The following is a 23,953-nucleotide window of genomic DNA, read 5'->3' as shown; positions in this document are numbered from 1 at the left end:
GGTAGAAATACACAGTACATGAAGAGGAATAAGGAGCAATAAGCTTGGAAAGGTAGGCAGCAGCTATTTCAGGAATGTTTTAAGTACAAATGGGGATAAATTTGTACATATCATAGAGGCAAGAGGGAGCCATTAGAATTTTCTGAGCAGAGGAATGACAAAGTTGCATTAATTTGCTAGATAGAGCTTTAGAAAATGAAATAGAGAGGAGAGAATCTGGATTCAGGAAGACGCATTAGAAGGTTATTTCAATAGTCCAAGAGATATAAGAGCCTCTTTCTCTTCTTTCAAAGCTTAGAGAGAAGAAAGGAGATAAATTAGGAAAAAGGAGAAAGAGGGAAAGAAGTAAGGGAGAGAAGAAGAAAAGAGGGTGAGAAAGAAAAGGAAAGAGTGGAAGAGAAAAGAGATGAGGGAGGGATGGTGAATGATGAAAGAGGGGAGGAGAGGAATTAAAGAGAGAGAGAGAGAGAGAGAGAGAGAGAGAACTTTTTTTTTGAATTTTCCTTTTTTATGTCAAGGGTATAACAATTCTAGTCATCTAGATTTGCAACCCTAGAATTATCTTCAACTCTTCACTTCAACTGACAACTTTCTCTCTCTGTCTTTGTGTGTGTGTAACTTTCTATCTCTCTCTCTGTTTCTGTTTGTCTCTCCATCCTTTTTTCTCTCCTCCCCTCCCTCTCTCTCATCATCTCTTACTCTCTCCTATCCTCTCCTTTCTCTTCCACTCTCTCTTCTCTCTGTTTCACCTTTCTTTCCTTTCCCCTTCTACTCTATCCTCTCCTTTCTTTCTCATCTTCTCTTCTTCTCTCTTCACTTCTCTCCCTCTTTCTCCTTTTCCTAACTTCTGTCTTCTCTTTTCTCCCCATTTCTCCTGTTTCAATTTTATTATATAAGGAAATACTGTTTCATGAGTTATTAAATTTATATTTTTACATATTATATAATTTTAAATATTAAATATCATAAATATAAAATATATCAAATACATTTTCATAGCTAATATCAAAGCTAAGATTATTTTATCTTGGGGGAGTCAGAACTATTGCAGATTCTGTCAAAGCCAAGAGATCACTATTATCATAGATTATAAAATCACAGGATGAGAGCTGGAAGGGAAGTTATAGACCAACAATTTAAACTCTGTCCCTTTATAAATTAATAAACTGAAACCCTGGGATGTCAGGTGTCTTGTCCATAGTCAACAGATAATAAAAAGCAGAGCTAAAAATTGAAATCAGACCCTCTGAGTGGTCTGCCTACTGTTATAAATCCAACATTCATTCTCCTGCACCATGTTGTCTTGATATCAGTGAGAGAGATTTGAACAAAAGCTGGTGCCCACTACTTCTCTTGTTCTGCTAAAAATCCAACTATTGGACTCTCAAGGGCAGTAGGCTTTTACTTCCCTGGGCTGACATGTGGGACACAGAGGGCTACCTAAAGAGTATATCAGATATGCCTGGAAAAAAAATACAAAAGTATGTGTTCTCATTCTAAGGAGGGGACAAAAGGGGCTTGGGAGATTTAGATCAGAATCTCTGAAAGCAGAAAAATTCTAAATATAATGCAGGGGATCAGGGAGACTTAGATCAGAATTTTTGAATGAAGAGAGGTAGGTTGGGTATGAAAGGAATATGTTTCCAATGCTTGGCTTTATCAACTGGGCTACCCTGTTTTTTTGCAGATTAGGTTAATTCTTTTCCTTAAGTGAACTCTCCCATTGTTGCCTCAGTTTGTTGATGTTGGCGAGTTCTTCTCAAAACCTCCATTTTGAAAGAGTGTCCAGACTAGTCATCTGTCATTCTTTGTCTTCCTGGGGGTTCCCACTTCATCTCAGCTCCCTTTTTTTTTTTTTTAATGTAGCTTTACCGGCATTAGACTGTCATCTCCTCAAGGGCAGGAACTGCCTTATCTTTTTTGCTGATTATTTATATCCCCCCACACAATGCTAGACAGTAATAAATACATAACAGATGCTTGTTGACTAACTGATTCACCTGACTTCCTGAATGCCAGAAGACCCAAGGCCGCAAAGAAATCCCATTCCTATGGATTAATTGACTATGGACCAACTGCAAAATCAATATTATGTCCTTACAGAATATATTTGTTAAATATCTTTCTTATGCTATGCTAAGTAAACTTCTTTTTGTCACTTGTTGAATGGCTAGTTAGGTTCTCGTTTTATTCCATTATTGAACCTAAACTACCAGTGACCAACCTAAATTAGGCCCAGCCCACAAAATGAGGTGAAGAGGAATCAAGGTTGTAAATGAAGAGATTGGCAAGAAATAATGACTCATATGTATCTGATATCCTATAACAGTGTTGACTGGTCTGTAGAAAATAAAAATCATCACCACTATGATATCCTTAATTTTCTAATGAAATGACCACTTATATTTATTTTTTTGTGTGAATACCAAGTAAAATTCAATTTGAAAAAACACAAATAGCCAAACACTTAGTTATGTAAACTTGGGGGAAAATACCAGGGGTGGAAAAAACTAGCAGGGCCTAAAATGAGAGCCACAGCAGTCAAATTATAGTGAGTTAATATTTGAAAAAGTATAGACTTGTACCTAGTCTTTCTGATTTCCTTTCTATTGGGTCACACTCTTATTTCCCAGATCTAAATTCCCCAGGACTATAGAAGTTATGCTCCTGCTTACTCTCTCTCCCCTGGTCAGACCATACAGGAAATACTGTGTTCAGTTCTGGGTGACACATTTCAGGAAGGTTACAAGCTGGAAAATAGCCAGAGAAGGGCAACCAGGCTAGGAAAAGGTCTTAGGTATGAGGAGCTATTAAAAGAACTGAGGCTGATTAGGGTGGAGAAGACTTAGAGGGAACAGCATAGATATCTCCTGGGCAAGACACTTCATGGTTCTAGATCCTAATAATCTCTTTCCTTGTAAAATGAAGGATCTGGACACTAAGGTCTTCCTCCAATTCTAAATATAAGATCTAATTTCAAGAGGTGTCATGTAGAAAAGTGATGAAACTTCTTCTGTTGGTACCAAAAGGAAAAGGTGGGAACAGTAGGAGGGAAGCTGATTTAGATCGATCTCTCTCTCTCTCTCCCTCTCTCCCTCCTTCCCTCCCTTCCTCCCTTCTCTCCTTCTCCCTCCCTCTCTTCCTCCCTCCCCCCTCTCTCTCTTTCCCTCCCTCCGTCTCTCTGACTCTATCTCTGTCTGTTTGTCTCTCTCTGTTTTTGTGAGACAATTGAGGTTAAATGACTACTGAAAATTACACAGCTAGTAAGTTGATATATTGAAGCTTTATAAACAGAATCTTATTGAGAATCAAATTAAAAGACTGGAAGCAATATCATGGGAAAGGTGGGGAACCTTTCAATTAAAAAAAAAAAAAAACAAACAAACTGAGAGTCACATCAAGATGTTCAGCCAATCTGGACAAAGACCCTTCTCTTGGCATATCTTCTAAACCTGTTATATTTAGCCTTAGAGATACAAGGAACTGAAGCTAAAACCAAAGTGGACAGACTGTCCAGCCATTGTATTAGGTGGGGACAAACAAAACCAAGGTGACTGGCAACCCCTACAATGGGAGTCATTGTCTGCTTTTTTTTTTAATTATACTTCTATCAGGCCTCTAATATCTTCATGGCAGCTGTGCATGATGTGTGATAGTGTGAATGTTAGTGGAAAAGAAATGAAAGGGACCAAGTGGGAACTGAAAATCCTATTCAGAATGAGACCAAAAATAATGAGTTTGGAGTTGAGAGGACTAATTGTGTGTGTGTGTGTGTGTGTGTGTGTGTGTGTGTAAGGAGCTGCAATATTACAATGCCTTAACACATCACATAAAAAGAAAAGAGACAAATTAAGGATTGAAACTGATTCATTAGCCAGATAAAAGGCTACTCATGTTTATTAAATCATCCCAATTTAAAAAAACACAAATCTATAGCAAGAAAATTATGCAGATGCTTCTGAGAATGGCTAAGGCATACTTCTAAGACGTTAAATAACACTTGTGGTGCTCAAGGAGAACAAAAGATGAGTCAAGGGAGAGAGACATAGCTACTTTGGTGGACCCTTGATTTATGGAACTAAAGGAAAGAATGAGCAATCATTTCTTAGCACACACATACACACATCCTCTCTGTGCTTGAATGTATTCCCTTCCCTAAAGAGCAATCTACAAGTGACCCTCCAGAAACACTGCCCTCCAGTACATACACATATATGGCCAGGTACCATGGTATTGTGGCAGAAATACAAGGCAAGCTATTGATAGACCGAGGTTCTAATTCCAGCTCTATTCCCAACTTGCCGTATAATCTTTGCAAGCTATTTTGGCAATCTTTCCTCATCTGTTAGACAAAGGCAGGGTCTTGGGAAGTTCCTATATTCAGATTCAGTCCACAGTTCATAAAACAATTACACTGTCTCAAACATGTTATTATCAACTGTTCCTACCATCCTAGACCATCACCCTCACCTCTATCACTTCTGTCTATTTCTCAAGAGAGGCAAGAAACATCAAAAAAGTGAATAATCTCTGGCTTATAAATTTAGTCATTTACTCTCTTGTAGCTTCAGTTTCTTTTATAAAATGGGAGGGGAAAGCAGGATTATATAATTCTAAAAGTCCTTTCAAATTCTTTCTGAGATTCTTTGAAGTAACTTTTCAATGGGAAGAAAAGAGTAAAGAAACATAAATGAGATTAAAGAATCAAATTCATCTCTCAGCTAAATGTAGCCCATTAAGGAGGTAGGAAAGGGCTGGGACCAATTGTGAACAATAACTCCCTTGAGAAGTCAAATTTCCTGGGAAGGTAAACAGGGGACCTGGGAACTAAAAGTGGGGAAAAACAGGAAGTCCCACTTTAATAGTGAGAAGGAAACTTCTCCGTTGTTTTGGGACTGAGATCTTCCTACAGACAAGGAAATCTTCCTTTCAGGGCAGAACTTAACAGAAAGAAAGATAGAGACAACCAGGATATGAGGGGTTTGGGGATCTTTTTGACCTTGGTCCTTTATATATGGGCCCCTGGGCCGGTGAGGAGTGAAACGTGCACACACATGAGCAGCACAGATTCTCTGGGGCAAGAGGAGGAAGAAGGAAGTTAGACAACTGAAGCTCAATTTGGGACAGATATTGTAAGGAGACAAAAGGCTGATGTGATAGGAGCAATTTCTAAAAGGATTATGAATGCTACCCTGACTCGAATGGCAAGACAAAATTACTTACATTAGAACCCTGTTATATGTGAAATTTGACAATTAGGGAATCATTTCTTTTCATTTTAAAGGTGCACACTGTCCCATTTAAATGCAAATAATCCTGACTGTATTCCAAATCAAACTTTTATCTGGTAACACATTAGTGCAGGAGTTCTTAATATCGTCATTACTGTGATGATGATTAATGTTGCCCAGCACTCTGGAGTTTACGGTGCAATGAATACAGCACCAGGTCTAGAATCAGCTAGATTCATCTTCCTGAGTTCAAATCCACTTACTGTGTAAAAAGATATGTAAGTCACTTAACTTGTTTGCCCCAGTTCCCTTATCTATAAAATAAGCTGGAAAAGGAAATGGCAAATCACGCCAGTACCTTTGCCAAGAAAATCTCAAAGGGGTCACAAAGAGTCAGACACAGCTGAAACTACTGAAAAACAATTACAAACAGGTTTACAAAACATTTTACAAACATTATCTCATTTACTCCTCACAACAACCTGGGAGGGAGGGGCTTTATTATTTCTATTTTGTAGATGAGGAAACAGGCAGACTGAGATCAAATGATTCATCCAGGGTTAGATAACTAATAAGCATCTGAGGCCAAACTTGAATTCAGGTCTTTCTGAACTTAAGCCCATCAGTCTAATCATCTACTTGTTTTTTTTTGTTCGTTTTTTGTTTTGGGGTTTTTTTTTTTTTTTCAGGCATTTGGGGTTAAGTAACTTGCCCAGGGTCACACAGCTAGGAAGTATTAAGTGTCTGAATCCAAATTTGAACTCAGGTCCTCTTGACTTCAGGGCTGGTGCTCTATCCACTGCATGTACCATCTAACTGCCCCTTTTAAAAAACTTCCATTTTTATGTATAAAAGAAAAATAGCATAAACCCCTTAGTATACTGGCTAGTGTTAACAGATAGTCAGGTAAAGAAATCTCCCTCCACTGTGAATGCAATAACAGTATTTTGTTCCTATTTAGAATGATACTCTATTTTTAATAGGACACATGACTTCCACCTACTTACTACCCAAATTATCTTGAATACAATGAATTAAACAATAATAATATTATATAAACATAAATAAACAATAATAATAATTAAACAATAATCTTTATAATTTAAAAATCTACAGCCTGATTCAGAAATGGTTCACATTTTTGATGACTGCTGTTTTATAATATACTTTTAGGTATAATACACAGCTGGGCCACTTTTGTTTGCATTTTTCCCTCCATTAATTCCCTTGAAATTTTTGACCTTTTGTTTAACTAGATGAGTTTTTGTTATTATTTTTTCTAGTTCTATAAAGTAATTTCTTGGCAGTTTGATTGGTATGGCACAGAATAAGTCCATTAATCTAGGTAGAATTGTCATTTTTATTATATTAGCTCAGTCTATTCATGAGCACTTGATATTCTTCCAATTTTTAGACCTACCTTTTTTGTCACAGATACCTCCAACACATACACACACACATACATACACACACACATACACACACATACATACACACACACATGCCCACACATACATACACACACACATGCCCACAACATACTTTTTACACTCTAGTGCTCAATCATGCTCAGAATAACATTTTTAAATTTATAAAATAAAATACATAATATTAAAAAGGGAATCAATTATATTGAAAGGCATCTATTAGAATATTTTTAGGCACCATCCCAGGGGTCTAAGTGAGAATCAAGGCATTGCAGAAAAGGGGAAACTTTAAAGTAGTCTTAGAGAAAAGAGTTGAAGGTTGGAGAAATAGTCTTGAGATTTGGTGGGGTGAGTACTAGAAAAACACAAGAAATATTGTATATGATCAGAATATGGTCTAAGGACTTTGCTGTTCACACTGGGTAAAGACAGTAGCCAATGAGCAACCAAGGAGATTTGTGGAATTTTTTTCCATGTATAAAAGAACCCAGAAAAGACCAGGCTTTCCCCTATTTCTAACTACAGCTCTGAGAAGCTGTGATTCTCTATTATTGGCAATGCTGAATGAGGGTGCTTTTGATGGTCAGGGGCTGGGCTCTGGGTACATTAATATTTCAGAAATGACAGTGTCTATATTTTAGTTTCTGGCACAAATCAACAAATCGCTTAAGATATTTATTTTAAAAAATCAGACATCACCTCATTGGTGCCCTATCCTAGCCAAAGCAGTGCTATTTTCTGCCATTCATTCCGGGAAAGTTTCTTTTTCTTCCTGGTGACAAGTAGGAGCAAATAGCCCATGCAAGATTTATCTTCCCAGAGGCCCACTATCCTAAGCAATACTGGCCTCCATGCTGTTTCTTGTATATGACCTTCAATTTCCCATCTCTACTTCTGCACTGCCTATCCTTCCTATCTAGAATTCTGTGCTTCCTAGTTTCTACCTCTTAGCTTCCTTCAAGTCTTAGTAAAATACTATGTTCTACATGAAATTTTTTCCTCTCAATGTAAATGACTTCCCTCTGAGATTACCGCCATTTGGCCTGGCATAGATCTTGCCTGTATATAACTGTCTGCATATTGGCTCTCCCAGGAAAATGTGAGCTCCTTAGGGAAGGGACTATTTTTGCCTCTCACTGGATCTCCAGTACTTGGAACATTGTTCAGTTGTTTCAGATCACTTCAACTCTGTCACCCTTTTTGGGGTTTATTTGGTAAAAATGCTAGAGCGATTGGCCATTTCTTTTTTCAGTTCATTTTACAAATGAGGAAACTGAGACAATCCAGGTGAAATGACTAGCCCAGGGTCACACAGCTATTGTATCTGAGGCCAGATTTGAACTAATGAAGATAAATATTCATGATTCCAACCCTGACACTCTATCCACTGTGACACCCTAGCTGTCCCATTTGATACATAGTAGGCAGTTAACATAAATACTTTTTGACTTTACTTGTCACTTCCCTGCTTAGAGAAAGGAACAGGTTTTCTGTTTACTACCCCATCAAATCTCAACTTCTTTCCATGGATTTCATGGCTGTCTGCAATCTACTCATATATATAAAACAGAATATCACAATGCCAGAAGTTATAATGAATGTGAAGAATTCAGAAAAGCACAAGAAGACATGTAAATTGATGTAGAGTTAAGTAAGCAGATCCCAGAAAACAAGGTATATACAATTGCAACAATGTAAGTAGAAAGAGGAATACAAAAGAATCAGAATACTGTAATTATAATGACCAAGGATTACCCTGAAGAAGAGATGAGAAAATATATTTCTCTGCTGTCTTTGAAGGAGTAAGGGACTGTCTAGAACACTACATATATATATACACACTGTCAGACTTGGTTAATGTGTTTCAAACTGCTTTCGCTTTCTCTCTCTCTCTCTCTCTCTCTCTCTCTCTTCTTTTTTACAATGGCTAGAGCCTAGATATAAACTATAGCAGGCCATCAGGAGATCTTGTCATAAAAGCTCCTTGCTATTCTGCGGAAATTTAACCTCCTGAAATTGAGATTTGGAAGAAATTCTGAAGTCAGTTTTTAGCTAAGAAGCAAGTATCTCTTATCTCAGGGTCAATTCCTTCTTAAGAGTTAATGGGAGATAGGACCCAATAGAAAAATCAGATGATAAAATGGGTCAGAATGGGTCAGATTGTACCAAATGATAGAACTGGAGATTCTAGTGATCTGATACTTTGATTCAATCAATATGGGTATTTTCTCTCTGTGTAGCTCTCTATACTTTCTTGTCTTTGCTGCCTGTCTTTGTAATTGTTGTCAATGACTACCCATAAATCTTCTACAGGAGACTACCAGACCTGAGATGCAGGACTTCCCTCTAGATTTCTTAAAGCTGTGTGGAGAGTAATGGAGGCCAGGCAGTGTTCAATATTGACCATTTATTCTTACTACAGAATCTGTCCACCTTCTGTCTTGTCATGCATCATTCTGACAATATCCTTAAACTGTTTCTTCTGTGTAGTTTTGCACTGGTAATAGGTCACAATGCACTCACTTCTTTCTTGCACTTCATCACTAACTTTTGAATGACCTACTATATTCTCTGCGATTCCCATTTCTTGTGAATCAAAGCCATACAGTATCAGCAGAAGAATAGTAATGTATGAAAAAAGTGGATATTGGTTTCAGAGAGAGTTTCTAGTTGTTAAAAACTTTAAACCAGACCCCAAGGCAATCTGTTTTCTGTAGTATTCCTTAATGTTGAGCTTGGTTCAGGTCAGCAAAATATTAAGAATAAAAGATCCCATTGTGCTTACTGTTTGTTGCCTATTTTGAAAAACATTTGATTTAATAAAGTAAAACATTGACCTGAAAGCCCCCCTCGAACACTCAAAAGTATATTCTCATAAATAATTGTTGGATTGAATTAAACTAATTAACCCCTGAGTAACCTATCTATATTTCCTCATGGGGATCTGATATAACTTCTTCTTTTTTTAATTTATAAAATAAAACAAGCATTTCCATAACACGGTACAGTTTAAAGTGGGGAAAGATGATTATATGTGAAACTGCAAGTCTGTTATGCAAAACTTGCTATTCCTTTCAAATCTACAACACAATTGTCATGTAAATTTCTTTTTCTTTCCCCCCCCTCCTGCCCCTGAAATAATTATCATTAAATACAAATAGGAAAATAAACATACAGATATATAAAATAGGTATATATCTATCCAATTTATCCATACATGTAAAATTATTCTATATATGCTTCTACTTATCAGTTCTTTCTCTGGATAAAGTCTTCTATTCTTGAACATTTCCACTTGATGAAACTTTACAGATCCCTCTAGGTACCATCATGGAATAAAGGAGGGAAATTTATCCCCTAATTTATGTCCATCAACATCCCCTTTCAAAAGTCAGCTTTAAACTTACCTCCTTTGAAGATCCTCAGGTGATAACTCCTCCCCTCTGAGCTTTCTATCTTTCTCTAACTCTAATACTTATGTGCTCAATTTATATTATTTAATTTTGTTAACTAATGTGATTGATACTGGGAAATGTGTGTATGCATGCATTTGTCCTCTCCACCCAGTTAAATCATAAATTCCCAATGACAAATGATTATGCCTTAAAATTTTTTCAGTATTTCACCTTTAAGTGCTTAGGATAAGATTCTTTATACATGAGGATTCAATAAATTCTTGTTGATTGTTACAATGTCATATAAATTCAATGAACAAAACAAGGTAATATATGCTTATTTAGTAGCCACTCTATGCAAAGCATATAGCTTCCTTGTCTCCTTGGCCAAATCTACAAATTAGCTTTTTTCATATTAATTCAAAAAGAAGAGGGATTTTGGTAAGGAGGAATAAGGTGGGAGGACAGAGCATCCCCCAAATGCCTTACCTTTACACTGTAAACCTTGTCGCAAGAGACCCCAGAGCAAGGATCCGCAATGGTCACAGAAAGTAGGGACTTTATAGTTGTGGATACTGAATTTGTGGGGCATGTTGACGCTGAACCGCTGGGAGCCCACCTACAAAGAAGGTAGAACACAGGACTTAACTCAGGACACTTGCCCTCCCATAGATGCTTCTCATTCCAATGTATTTTTTCCTTTCTTTCTTCAAAATACAGGCATCACATATAGGAAATCCTGGCTCAGATATGAAATGCTGATGGCAAATAAGTTGGAGTGGGGTCTTTTTGTAAGCTTGGGTCTTTGCTCAACCGGCTCCTCATTAACTGCAGGTTATTTTTCTTTGCCTTTTCTATTCATTTTTCTTAAAGAGCCAACTCAAGTTTCACCTCCTCCAAGAAGCCCTCTCTGACTGTTCCTTCCTCTGAACTATACCACTTATAACATGCAAACTCAAAATTGAATTATAGACTATTACTGTCATTACTTCGCTCTTAGGTTTCTGCCCTTCTCCCCCTTTGAATCCCAAACAGCTTAGAGTGAAATCTCCTTGAAGGTAGGGCTACTATCTAACATTTCTTTGGTAAATCCCCCAGTACCTTGGAAAGTACCCTGCACATAAGATGTTTTAAAAAGCTCATTATCTACTTGAAGAGAGTAAGTGGAAGGCTGTGTGATATGAATGAAAGAGCAATGGGCCAGGAGGTGGCAGGATTGGGGTCAAATCTTGGCTCTGTATGATCTTCAGAAAGGCAATTCATTACATCACAAAGTCATAGATTTATAAGTGGAAGTGACTTTAGAGGCCATTGAGTCCATCATTTTATAGGCGAAAGAAACTGAGGCAGGATTTGAACTCATATCTTCCCAATTCCAAGTCTGGTACTTTAAACACTATAGCACACTGCTTCTCATCTGTCAATCAGAGCCCACATAATTTCTGAGGACCAAGAAAATAATGAATGAAAAAGAACTCGATACAGTTATTAAGTGTCATTATCATATGTGTGTGTGATATTATATAATGTTATGAACAACACATTTAAATATCTATATAAACTCACATTTATATGCTGTTTTATAGTTTGACTAGAATATTACATGAATTATCTTATTAGATTCTCACGACTCCGAAAGGCTACAGTTATTATTATTCCCATTTTACAAATGAGGAAGCTGAGATGAGAGATTAAATGACTTGCCCACCACAGAGCTAGAAAGTATCTGAAATCGGGTTTAAACTCATATGTCTACTCCATGTTTGACTCCATTTATGCTATACCACATTGCTTTTCTAAGGAAATAAAAAGTCTAATTCTTAACAGTTTTTATTGAAAAATGTTTTAAGTAATTTGAACTGAGATCTTCTTCTCTTGCTTCCCATTGGGTAATATAGATACATGCTGATTTTAGTGCCTCTACTGCTCCTCAGAAAAGGACCTTAGGCAATCATAGAGACTGGGGTGCTGTCATCAGCCTTTCCAAAACTAGCTACCCTGTTGTCTGCTTGCAAAAGTGATAAAATGGAGAGAGTAACTTCCCCAACTGTCTGCTGTCTTCTCAGTGTGGACTGAGCAAGGAAGTCCCTCCCAGTTGTTCTGTGAATGTAAAACAAAGGAGAAGAGGGAGGGCTGCTTTGCTTGGGCTGTCTGATAAAATGTTGAAACTCCCAAAATAAGCATAGACTCCCACATGCACACAATGGTTCCATGTTGCTATCTACCATACCAGAAACCAGTCAGATCCCTTGATAGTAAACCATAAGAACCAGACCATCTCTTTTATTGGAGCAGATGAGATTATATTAAATATCATTTGACCTCAGTGAGACACTGGCTAGCTAAAACCTTACCTGAATTTCTCAGCTCTATAAATTTATTCCACTCATGAGTAGATTGCCTGTTCCTTATTTGTATATATTTGAATCTAAACTCAGAGGCAGCATAGTAAACAGTAGAAAGAATACAGTTAGCAGAGATGTGGGTTCAAACCTTGCACCTAACATTTACTAGCTGAGTGTGAATAAGTCATTTAGAATCTTCCATTACTTTCTCATTTGGAAAAAAAAAAGTGATAATATCTATAGAGGTTATAAAAAATGAGGATGACAACATTAAAGCAAATGGGATAATGTGTATACAGTCTTCTGTAAACCTTAAAACACTAGGCAAACCTGCCTTATTATTATGCATTTTTATTATATAGATAGTGGAGTAAATCATATATATTTTTTACATAGTTCTACTTATCATTTCCCTGAAAATTCCCCAGGACAGTGTCATAAACCAGGTGAGTGGCCAAAGGGAAAAGAACACTTCTGTAGTTATGCAGGGGAGTCAATTCCAACATCCCTTTTAAAATCACATTTACTGCAAACCCTCTGTAGTCAGGCTTCCAAAGCACAGAGAAGCCATGTTTCCATTTCAATTATTATTACACATCTACTAATTGCCAAGCACAATTTGATCCTTGGGATACAAATGGAAAGATTAAAACAATTTCTCCTCATGAGAAGCTGACATTCTAATAGGGGAGACAACTATATTTATGAATATAAATAAATAAATATAGATAGATAGATAATGGCATAAATATAAAGTGAGGAGGGGAGAGGGAAAGGTTTCATAAAGAAAATAGTGCTTGAATTCTCTCTTAAAGAAGGAAAGGTTTGACTATTTGAGGATTACAGGATGAGAGTCAATGCCAGTAAGGTTGGAAAGATAGTCTCTACAAATAGACAAAGAGGAAGAGAAACTCATGCAGAAGGGACATGCAGAGAGAGATGGAGAGAAAGTGAACAAGATCAAGAGAGGAAGGAAAGTGTTGAAATCACAAAGAAATGATAATAAGTTGCAGGGGGAGGAAAAGGGGAAGAGAGTAAAAGAAAGAGCAAAATCTTGAGTATTGTCTGGATTCTTCACTTGACAGTGGGTTATAGAGTGATTTCCTTCTTGACATATAAAAAGTTACTCTCAAGAGGAGAAAGATAAGGGGAACCAATTTGAGAAAACATTTTTACAAAGGTAGAGAAGCAAAAGAAGCTGATTATTGAGTCTCCATCATTATTAGAATGTAAGTTCCTTGGGACTAGGAACTATTTTCACACTTGCATTAGTAATATCATTTTGGTCCTCTTCATGAACAAAGGACAATAACCAAATGCTCATTATATAAGCACCTAATAAATGATTTTTAATTCATTCATTCATTGAGCTAGAAGAGAATGTAGAGATCAAATATTCTAAAACATCTCATTTAATAAATGGGCAATCTGAATCTCAGAGAGAGAGGACAAGAGAGAAGTGGCTTGTCCAAAGATATATAGTTTTGGAAGTCAGGACTAGAAATCAGGATTTCTGAACCACTAGTTCAATACTTCCTTCACTTAATCAAGATGATTCTATTCTTGTTTATCAAAGAATCCAAAGACTTCTACTTTTGAAGCCAGTAATAACTTATTGTCTATGGATATAAGCCAACTTCACAAATACAAATACAACATCTTTTACTCCACATAAGGCTAGGCTGTCTAAAGAATGCTTCTGCAGTTCAACTCTACTGGATACTGGTTAAGTTCTTGCCTCCAAGTGAAGCATTTCAGTGCCTTGTTATTTAGTTGTTTTAAGTCTTGCTGACTCTTCATGACCCCATTTGGAGTTTTCTGGGTCAAGTTACTAGAATGGCTTGCCATTTCCTTTTCTGGCTAATTTTACAGGTGAGGAAACTGAGGCAAACAACAACTTATCCAAGGTCACATAATTAGTGTCTGAAGCCAGATTTGAACAAAAGAATATGAGTCTTCCTGACTTCAGGCCCATCACTATATTTACTGAGGCATCTAGCAGCCCTACGTTTCAGTGCTTAGAAACTTAGAAATACACATAATTTTTTTACAATATCTCCTACTTATTCCTATTTTCTGCTTGTGGAAGTGACAACACAGAGAGCATGAGGACTAATGGTTACTGCCTAAAGCTAGTAGTCAGGAGACCCAAATGATAACTTGAAATCCTGGCACCACTTCCCAAAGAAGGACCTTTGGAAAAGTCAATTCCCATTTTGGGGGCTATCTGTAAAGACCGTGTATTTTAAAATCAGCCGGAGTCAGGAATTCAGGTTAGGGGAAAATAGTCAATCTTTATTCTCAGTGAGGAAAGATCGGAGGTGGAAGAGAATGGACAATAGCAATGTGTGCAGCTGAGTCAAGAAGCTAGCTAGACCAGTAGCCACAGGACCAGCAGCTACCAGCATAGAACCCAGGCTCAATCTCTCCCGGCCTCTCTTCCTGTCTGCCTCCACCCACCAAAATCGTTATTTCCTATACAACACATCAGGACTTGCACAGAGAGTGGGCGGGGGTCATTCTTTATCCAATCATGTATATTAATAGAGTATAGTCCAATTACTCACGTGCTTGGGACCTCAGTGCATCAACTCAAGCCTCAGCCCATTACAGCTATCTACCTACTTAGGCAAACTAATGAAATTTCAAAACTTCACTATATAGAATACACAAAGGATAAAGCACTGGGCCCGAGTTTAAATCTAATTAGCTGCATAATTGGGGCAAGACACTTAACCACTGTCTGCCTCAATCTCCTCATCTCTAAAATGGGAATAATAATAGCACCTACCATCTAGAGTTGTTGTGAGGACAAAATGAAATAACATTTGTAAAATGTTATATAAATGTTCACTACTCTAAAAGGAGTACCTCTACTAAAATGCATTTGCTTGTTTGCAAAAGAAATTTAGTATAAAAATTGTGCACATGATACAACCAGATAATCTGGAAAGTATTCATCCTGGGGGAACTTAATTCTTTGTTTAGTCAGAATTTTATATTACTACTAATTCCCCACCTCTTACTGATACCATCCAGACAGAGATGATATAGGGTACACTGGGATTATGTGGGGAAATGCTTTAAGAAGTAAGATGCACCTTAGCCCAAGTCTCCCACAAAAAAAGCAGTCCCAGAAGAAGAGATTTTGTATCTGAACTGTGTAATCCTAATATGTACAATAATTATAATAATGGCAAGGCCATTAAAAGGTAGTTCAGATCATCAGGTCCTTAGAATTACAAAATCAGAGGATGAGGTAGAAGACATTAGTCATTTCATCTACGCTAGCATCTGAACAGAGGACCCTCTATAATCTCCCCAATAAGTATCATTTTGATTATATTTGAAAACTCTTAGCAACACAGAACTCAGTATCTTCTAAAGGAAGTCCATTCTGCTTTGGAACTGCTTATTGAGTAAGGATTTTTTCTATTACCTACTTGACATTTGCCTCTCAACAATTTCATCTTAGTTTGACTCAATTCAACAAATACCACTTGCTCCTTTTAAGCTATCACTAAGTCCTGTCCTTGGAGCCAAGCACAAGTCTAATCTCAGACCACATCTGGAGTGTTGTGTTTGCTTCTGGGCGCCAGTGTTTAAAAAGGACATGGATAAGCTGGAGAGAATCCAGGAGGGCAACCAAGATGCTCAAACTTCTCGAGTCATATGAGGATCAGCTAAAGTAAATGGGGCCGTTTTGACTGGAGCAAAAAAGAATTAGGGGGAATTTGGCAGCTATGTTCAAGTACCTGAAGAGCTGTCAAATAGAAGAGAGCGTATGTGGTGTTCTCTTCTATAATATAATGGTTCTCTCTTGGAGCAGGTTTCTTGGGGAGGTTTTCTGAAGGCAGCCTTAGTTCGGTTCCAAATGCAGCCAGGTGTTAAAAGTTGTCTCCTTCAATATAGCCCGGTTGGTTTTCTTAGAGGCCTCTCTCCCTCCTTGGTTCCATGAGTTCTTGCAGCTTGTCTTTTGGCTCACCTCTGACTCGTGGCTTCTCAATCTCCAATTGATGCTCCCCCTCTCAATCTTTTCAACTGAACTCTCCTGACTCTTGGTTTCAGTGGAGAAGCGAAGGAGGAGAGCCAGCCACCACAGTGGTGTGAGAGGGGATGAATGAATCTGGCTCCGCCTCCAAGGGTGGGCTTCTGTCCCTGACCCTGAGAGCTTCTTGCTTATATGCTGTACACTGAGTACACACCAATCATTATATCACTGGGAAACCATTATTTGTTGTAAGATTAAATCAATTCTAAACTAGATTTAACCATTGTTTCCTCAATTCCACTTAGTTCCTTGTTTCAAGTTCTGGCCCATAATATCTCCTTGTAGGATCAGATCAATCATACTGAACCATGCTAAATTAGGTAACTATTGTCTCTATCAACTCTAATGACTTAACATTTTGTAAGGATTCCAACAAGCGTAGATTTATTCTGTTTGTCCTTGGAGGTTGAATTTATAGAGGCCAAATTAAGCTTGCTGTCAGGAAAATATGCCCAACTAGGAAAGTTCCTGGCTTCCAGGAGAGCGACTGGGCTCCCCTGGACCAGAGATAAAGCAGAGGCTACAGAACCACTTCTTGGACAAGTTAAAGTGGGCAGTTTTCTCAAGTATGTGTTGGACCAGCCAGCTGTTGAGTACTCTTCCAGTTTTCAGATTCTCTGATTTGCTTCCTTCTTCCACAAGACAGTTTCTCAAATACTTGAAGACAGCTCTGCTATCTTTCTGAAAACCTTTTTTCTTCAAGCTGAACATTCTCAGTTTCTTCAACCAAGATGCATATAATGCAGATATGGTTTCACATGGCTTCACCAACCTGGCCAGCCTCTTCTGGATGGGGTCTTTTGGGGTAATGTCCTTTCTAAAATGTAGTATCAGAACTCAATATAATACTCCAGAGGTGGGATTATTGTTTCTATTGTTCTGAACACTACTTCTGTCAAAGCATCCTAATGCCAAAAAAATTAGTAATTTGGCCACTGATGTTTCTGGTTCCAGGTCTGAGGCCTCCATCCAGTATGACATATGTCTATGTCTATAGACATAGCTTCTTAGGGTAGTGAATAGAGCACTGGGTCTGGAGTCAGAAAGATCAAAATCTAAATCTGACCTTATACACTTAAGAGCCATGTAACCCTGGATAAATCCCTTTAACTCCTGCCTCCATAAAACTGAAAGTTTTATCTTTGCCACGGAAACCCATGGACATCTGATCTACAGGATCATGAAGTCATACATAACTAAATGACTGAACAACAATAGTGTTTATATCATTAAACAATACGTTGTATACTTATACACACATTATATATATTCACCCATATATCTCTGTATATATGTAAATATATACATATATGTGTATAACCATCCTGCATATAAATGTAGACCACCCACATGCACATATACACTCAATATTTTTGCCACTAATTATGTTTTTCTCCATTATTTCTATCAGAGACTTCATCATTCTCTCAATTTCCCATCCCACAAAAAAATATATCAAAGTTACCTTTGATCCTTCTCTCTCTTTCACTCCAACTCCTAGCCAATCAACTACAAAATCATACTATTTCCTTTTGCCAAATAGCTGGGATTTGCCTACTCTTCTCCATTTTCACGATCTCTAGATAAAGATGCTATCCGTGGCTTCCCCCCAGTAGGATATCAACTTTCAATGTACCTCTACTAGTTGACTAGATTGTGTAAAATTACGCCAACTCTATCCATACCTGCCTATTTTTAAGACCACCAGCTAGAATTATGAGTTAGCCTTCAACTAAGAGAGGAGAATGGAAGTCCAGTACATGGCCAGTTAAATCCCTGCATTTTTGCCAGGATCATCATTCTATTTGATGGTCTGCCATCCATCATCCCTGGAATTATAGGCAGCCCTGCTGCAATGCTAACTCAGCTTCCTGGGCTGAAGCAATCCATATTTCATCCACACACCAATCAGCTTCTCCCAATTTACTGGCAAGAGTGAGAAATCAAAATAAAATTTACAGCATATTGTCCCTATAGGCTTAAGTCCTGGAACTTAACTACCAATGGCACAGTGCCCACAGACACAGGGAATTCAGATGGAATCCAATCTCTCTGCAACCTTTGATATTTTCCAGAGGGTTAAAAACTCTCCAAGTTTTTGTTCAACAAATAAAGGAGGAGAAAAGAGCTTATACAAATAAGTTACACACACACATTTTGAGAAGGTTAGAGGGTATGGATGATGGCAAAAAAATACCAAGACTTTTATGTTATAAATGTTTACCTCATCATGTGTTTCCTGTTTCTTTAAGCCAGCACACTTCGTTATTATAAGTTCATGGCATCTCTTGTGAACCACGCAAGTGCAAACTGTAAACAACAAAAGATGGGCAGACTGAGCTTCGGGGGGATGTGGTGAGGGCTGAGGGGGCTTACAGGGGAGAAGGGAACCGGGGATGATTTCAAATACAACATGAAATTGACAACCATAGAACTGTGACCCTTCTGTCTTGATTTAAAAGCTGCTCATCAGACTCTTTCCTCAAACCCATCACAGAGCTCTTTGAAAGGTGCTTTGTCATCCCTGAAATTAGGATTTACTAAATGCATTTGGAGAGGAATTAAACATTTATGCTTAAACAGCATCTGTGGTTTTCTATGGTTCTGGGAGCCCCGATCAATTTCCTTGTTTCATTCAAAGCATATGCACAAGGTCAAGAAACCATTTCCTTTCAACATTCTCCCACTGGCATAGCTGTTCCTGTTATGGGCATTAGGGTGGCCAAGTTGGTGGATGGAGCAGGGAAGCTCTCTAGCCATTAGAAGGGCTGCCCTGTGACTTTCTCTTATATCTTTGTTTTTCTATCAAGTAGGGTCTTGACCTTCCACATTATAAAACTTCGATTTAATTTGTATCTCCAGATGAAAACGTCCAGAGCTTTTTGAGTATTCCCACAGGACAATGTGCATACAAGCCCCAGGTTAGAGGTGATGGACAAGAGAATTGCCCCACATGTACAAAGAGGCAGTGGTAGGAACCTGCATCATACCCTGGAGAGTATGATATTTTCTAATTAAGTTGGATAATTTCCTATAATTTTAAGATGCAAGACAATTAGGGCTGGGCAGGAAGGCTATTTCATAGCTCCAGTATCAAAAAAAAAATCAAAATATGAATGCACATGGAACCCATTTTCCAAATTATATATGGACAACCAATCCTAGCACTTAGAATAACTTCAGAAATGACCTTTAAGCATTTCTAGGGATTCCAATTTTCAAGTGACTGAGGCTGTTTCCAAATCAAACAGGGACAAAGGAAAAAGTAAGGGAGTGGCCAGTAAATAATAAATAGGGTGAACAGACAAGGGAACTGAGTGTGATCCCACAGGATGCATTAGTACAAGTGAGGAGATAGGATAGCAATCCCCCGACTCAGAATGAAAAGGGGAGGGGGTGTATTTGCCATTTCTCTAATTAGAACTTTGGTATTTAAAAAAAAAAAATTGGAAGTAGAACCTTAGTAGATGGCATAAAATTTTTTTCTTTTTTTTATTTAATAGCCTTTTATTTACAGGATATATACATGGGTAACTTTACAGCATTAACAATTGCCAAACCTCTTGTTCCAATTTTTCACCTCTTACCCCCCCCACCCCCTCCCCTAAATGTCAGGATGACCAGTAGATGTTAAATATATTAAAATATAACTTAGATACACAATAAGTATACATGACCAAAAAAAAATTTTTTCAAAAAGAATTCAAATCTCTGAATGAGACTGAAAAATCCTGAGTTGCCATTGTAGCAAATAAAGGACTGGTAGTGGCTGGTGCCTTCGTCACTCCCTTAAAGGGTAAGAAGATAGCCCCTGGATCCTGTGACTCAGGGGAGAGAGCAGGGGAATTAAAGAGAGGAGAGTGTATGGAGAGGAAGATTTAGGGTGGGATAAGCTTGAAGCACCAGTGTCTAGGGACTTTTTTTAAGTAACATACAAATGAGAAAATATATAATATACATACCCTCCAAATCCATTAAAGAGAATATATTTATCTATCTTGAATGTGGTTCATTTTTAAAAAATTTGCTCACAGATTACACACTCAGCAGTAGCTTAATTCATATTTCATCACTTACCTTGACACTGGTATCCCTGTTTTCCTATGACACCCCTGAAAGCAAGAACAGGTTCACTTTAGGAAATGAAGTTTCAATTTGAAAAAGAAAGAAAGAAAAAAGCAAGGGAAAGAAGGCAGGAAGGAAGAAGGGAGAGAGAGAAAAAAAGAAGAGAAAAAAAGCAAAAAAAAAGAAGAGAAAGGAAGAAAGAGAGGGAGGAAGAAAGAAAGAAAGAGAGGGGGGAGAGGGAGGGAGGGAGGGAGGAAGGAAGGAAGGGAAAGAGGAAAGGAAAAGAAAGGAAAAAAGGGAGGATAAGTAAGGAATAGGAAAGGGAAAAAAAGAGAGAAACACAGAAACAGAGAAAGAAAGACAGACTTTACCTTCACCTACCCACCAAAACACAGGTATTCCAGGAAATGTTTAGCTGGATCCTTTCAACATTAATCCCTTTATACCTTTGAGAATGAAGGGATACTTCTCTACTTACATGATGGATACTGATATGGCCTAGACTGGGAGGTGAGTACACCCTTGGGGCTGTGCCTGTGGCACTTTATTTTCTGCCCAAGCAGTGACTTGACCAGGATCCCTCAGAGAGTTAGTGAAGAATCTGGGATTAGAATCCCACTTTCCTGATTCCCTGTCCAGTACTCCTCCTTCTTACCCTCCAGAGAGTCTAGCATAGGGTTGGATATTACCAAATGCATTGGAAGCATTTGTGAAAGCCTTAGAGAACTCTATTAAATTAAAGAAAAATAAAAGGGCAAGCTGTCAATGCTTTCCAAACTAAGAATGTAGCTTCCCCCCTCCCCCTCCATCTTTTCAGGTCTCCAAACTAAAGAAAAGAAAAAAAAATTAGAAGAAAGTAGAACCTTACCAGATGAAGTCTCTGCAGTGAGAACAATAGGTGGGCTGCCGAAGATAGGTGGCCATGAACTTGTGGCCATTAACTTGATGAACTCTGCGGCGGACAGCCCCCTGTCGTTTCCTTGGCCGCATACGCTCTCTGAACACTCGCTCCTCATTGTCTTTGGGTGCTGTGAAAGAATTAAAAAAAGGAGAGAAAAAGCAAAGACAAGGTGAATGAGTCTGAATACTCTTTCTCCATAAGAAACTACACCATCACTGGCTGATGGACACTAAGCTTGTAGGCAACATATTGTAAAGAATTCTATATTTGTGGTATGGAAACCAACAAAGTTCAACTTGCCCTCATGTTACACTCACCCATGAGTTCTTAGGGCAAAGACCCAACTCCTCATATATTATAGATTAGCCAACAGTTCACATGTCAGTTCCAACCCCCCAAACTTAGAGGCTTGAATTTGTTACGATCTGGTCTCTCTTATTTCTCATAGGACCCAAGTATTATTGCCACTTTAAAATAGTTTCAAAAGGAAATTCAGCAAACTCCAAGTATGCTTCAAAAGTCTGACTCAAGAAGGAAAGTAACACATTAAAAATGAATTGTCTCTATGGTCCCTAGAACTTACCATCTCAGGTAGCAATTTTCCCATTATGAGGGAGAAAAACCTTTCCCCAACTACTTAGGATGTCTGCCACTTTCCCCCTCTATCCCTGCTATCCTACCTCCTCTTTCCATATGTCCTTCTGGAAAGTAGAAAACCCAAGACCTTTGTGGAAGGTAGAGAGATTGTGCTCATCACCACTATTGGGATATCATTTGGAAGGCCAGAATCACCCCCTGACAAATCCATGAACATCTCAGAGTAAGTACCAGAGGAAAAAGGAAGGATAAATAGGGAACAGGAAAGGAAAAAAGAGAGAAACACAGAGACAGAGAAAGAAAGAAAGACTTTTCTAGGAAAGTGGCCCCAGACAGACAATAAGTATCCCAAAGTAGCAACCTACCCAAAGTAGGTTGTTTTGCTTCCATTTGTGAACTCAGACTGCTGATTGTTTGTGAGGGCAGGTGAGAGTCAGAAGCCACATTACATAGAAGCAGTCTCCAGTCACTGAGCTGATGGGACAGGGACTGAAGACTCTCACCATTGCCCCCAGTTAACCTCCCACTAGTCTCCCAGATTATCTGAAAAATCTTCCCAAGAGAGGCTTATTTCTTTGAATAAGAGTTAACTTTTCTAATCTCTTCTTTTAAGACACAAACTTTAATGGAAAAGGGAACACATTCAATGCTTATAGGGAGTTTGTATTCATTTGTCAATTCCTGTAAAAGGAAAGGGGAGGAGGTAAAGAAAAGAAATAGAAGGAAAGAGGAAGAGAGAGGTAGAAAGAGAATGGGAAAATGGCAAAGGCCCCAAAGATGAAGCAAAGATCCTGTAAAACAAGGAAAACACCTCTAACTTTGACAGTTTGGATCTGTTATTGGACTGGAAACAACCAACTGACCAATACACCTGCTTAAAGTGGTCTCTATCTAACAGCCCTCCCAGGAGATAGAAATGCCCTTCTGTTTCCAAAGGAAAGGTCATTTCTGTCACAGGGCAAGCCCTGGATTTCTGTGCTGTGGCCACTTAAAACTTATACTCCCTGATCAGCTGCTCTGACCATGGACTTAAGGAAAAAACAAAGGCAGATTGAATTCCCAGAGTGCTCACACAGTTTATGACTCAGGCAAAGGGAAGGACAGTCACCCCCTGCATCAGGGAAAGTTATCACAAAGGCTTGTTTATTGGACTTGGTCTACTTTCTTAAAAACCTTCTTGGAAATCATGAACTTGGCTAATCAGATAAATAACAGGGATGCAGCTGCAGTTTATTATAAAGGCATAAAGTTAATGAAAGATATGCTTTGAAACAGCCAGCTAGGGAGTTCCATTATGGCTGACATTATAGATGCAGAAAGCGGAGGGTCTTTGAGTGGTGGTAGGAGCTGAGCATGTAACCCTATGGTCTCTCCTTCTGCGGAAGCTGAGTAAGACAGGTGCATTGCTCGAGTTCAGGAATTCTGAGCTACAGTGAATCTAATATTAATCAGGGGTCTGTATTAAGTACAGAACTAATATAGAAAGACCCTAGGTGTGGAGCGATACCAGGTCAGCTAAAAAGATGAAAGGAAAGAAAGGAAAGAAAGAAAAGAAAGAGAGAGAGAGAGAAAGAGAGACAGAGAAAGAAAGAGAGAGAGAGAGAGAAAAAGAGAGAGAGAGAAAGAAAGAGGGCGAGGGCGAGGGCGAAAGGAGAGAGCGAAAGAAAAGAGAGAAAGAAAGAAAAAGAAATGCTAAGGGTTAGTTGCTTCTACAAAGACATATGTACATGTTTAGATATGCATATACTCCAGCCTACATGTGAATGATTTACTGTACATAATTGTTCCATATAAATGGCAGCTCTGATTATCTGAGGCAGACCACATCCCTAAATCAGAATTCCAGAGACATTTGCCACTTCAATTATTCTGTAAATTGCAAAATCTTAGGTATTTTCAAGTCACTCAATAGTTCATAGTTTCTGTGCTCATGAATCCTTG

At 38.2% G+C, this 23,953-nt stretch overlaps 1 protein-coding gene across 2 annotated transcripts in view; it reads right to left on the bottom strand.

Annotated features, from left to right (window-relative positions):
• Positions 1 to 23,953, bottom strand: part of PRKCE (protein kinase C epsilon) — a 648,280-nt gene that overhangs the window by 232,920 nt on the left and 391,407 nt on the right. For both annotated transcript variants that reach the window (XM_031950425.1, XM_003758303.3), the window contains exons 3-6: positions 21,383 to 21,542; positions 20,527 to 20,561; positions 18,674 to 18,759; positions 10,543 to 10,672 (exon numbers count right to left, since the gene is read on the bottom strand). In XM_031950425.1, coding sequence (XP_031806285.1) covers positions 10,543 to 10,672; positions 18,674 to 18,759; positions 20,527 to 20,561; positions 21,383 to 21,542 — 411 coding nt within the window. The remainder of the gene's footprint in view (positions 1 to 10,542; positions 10,673 to 18,673; positions 18,760 to 20,526; positions 20,562 to 21,382; positions 21,543 to 23,953) is intronic.

Source organism: Sarcophilus harrisii, chromosome 2 (assembly GCF_902635505.1).
Source record: "Sarcophilus harrisii chromosome 2, mSarHar1.11, whole genome shotgun sequence".
Lineage (NCBI taxonomy): Eukaryota > Metazoa > Chordata > Mammalia > Dasyuromorphia > Dasyuridae > Sarcophilus > Sarcophilus harrisii.
Note: the sequence above shows the minus strand (reverse complement) of the source record. Positions and strands in the feature narration are given on the sequence as shown.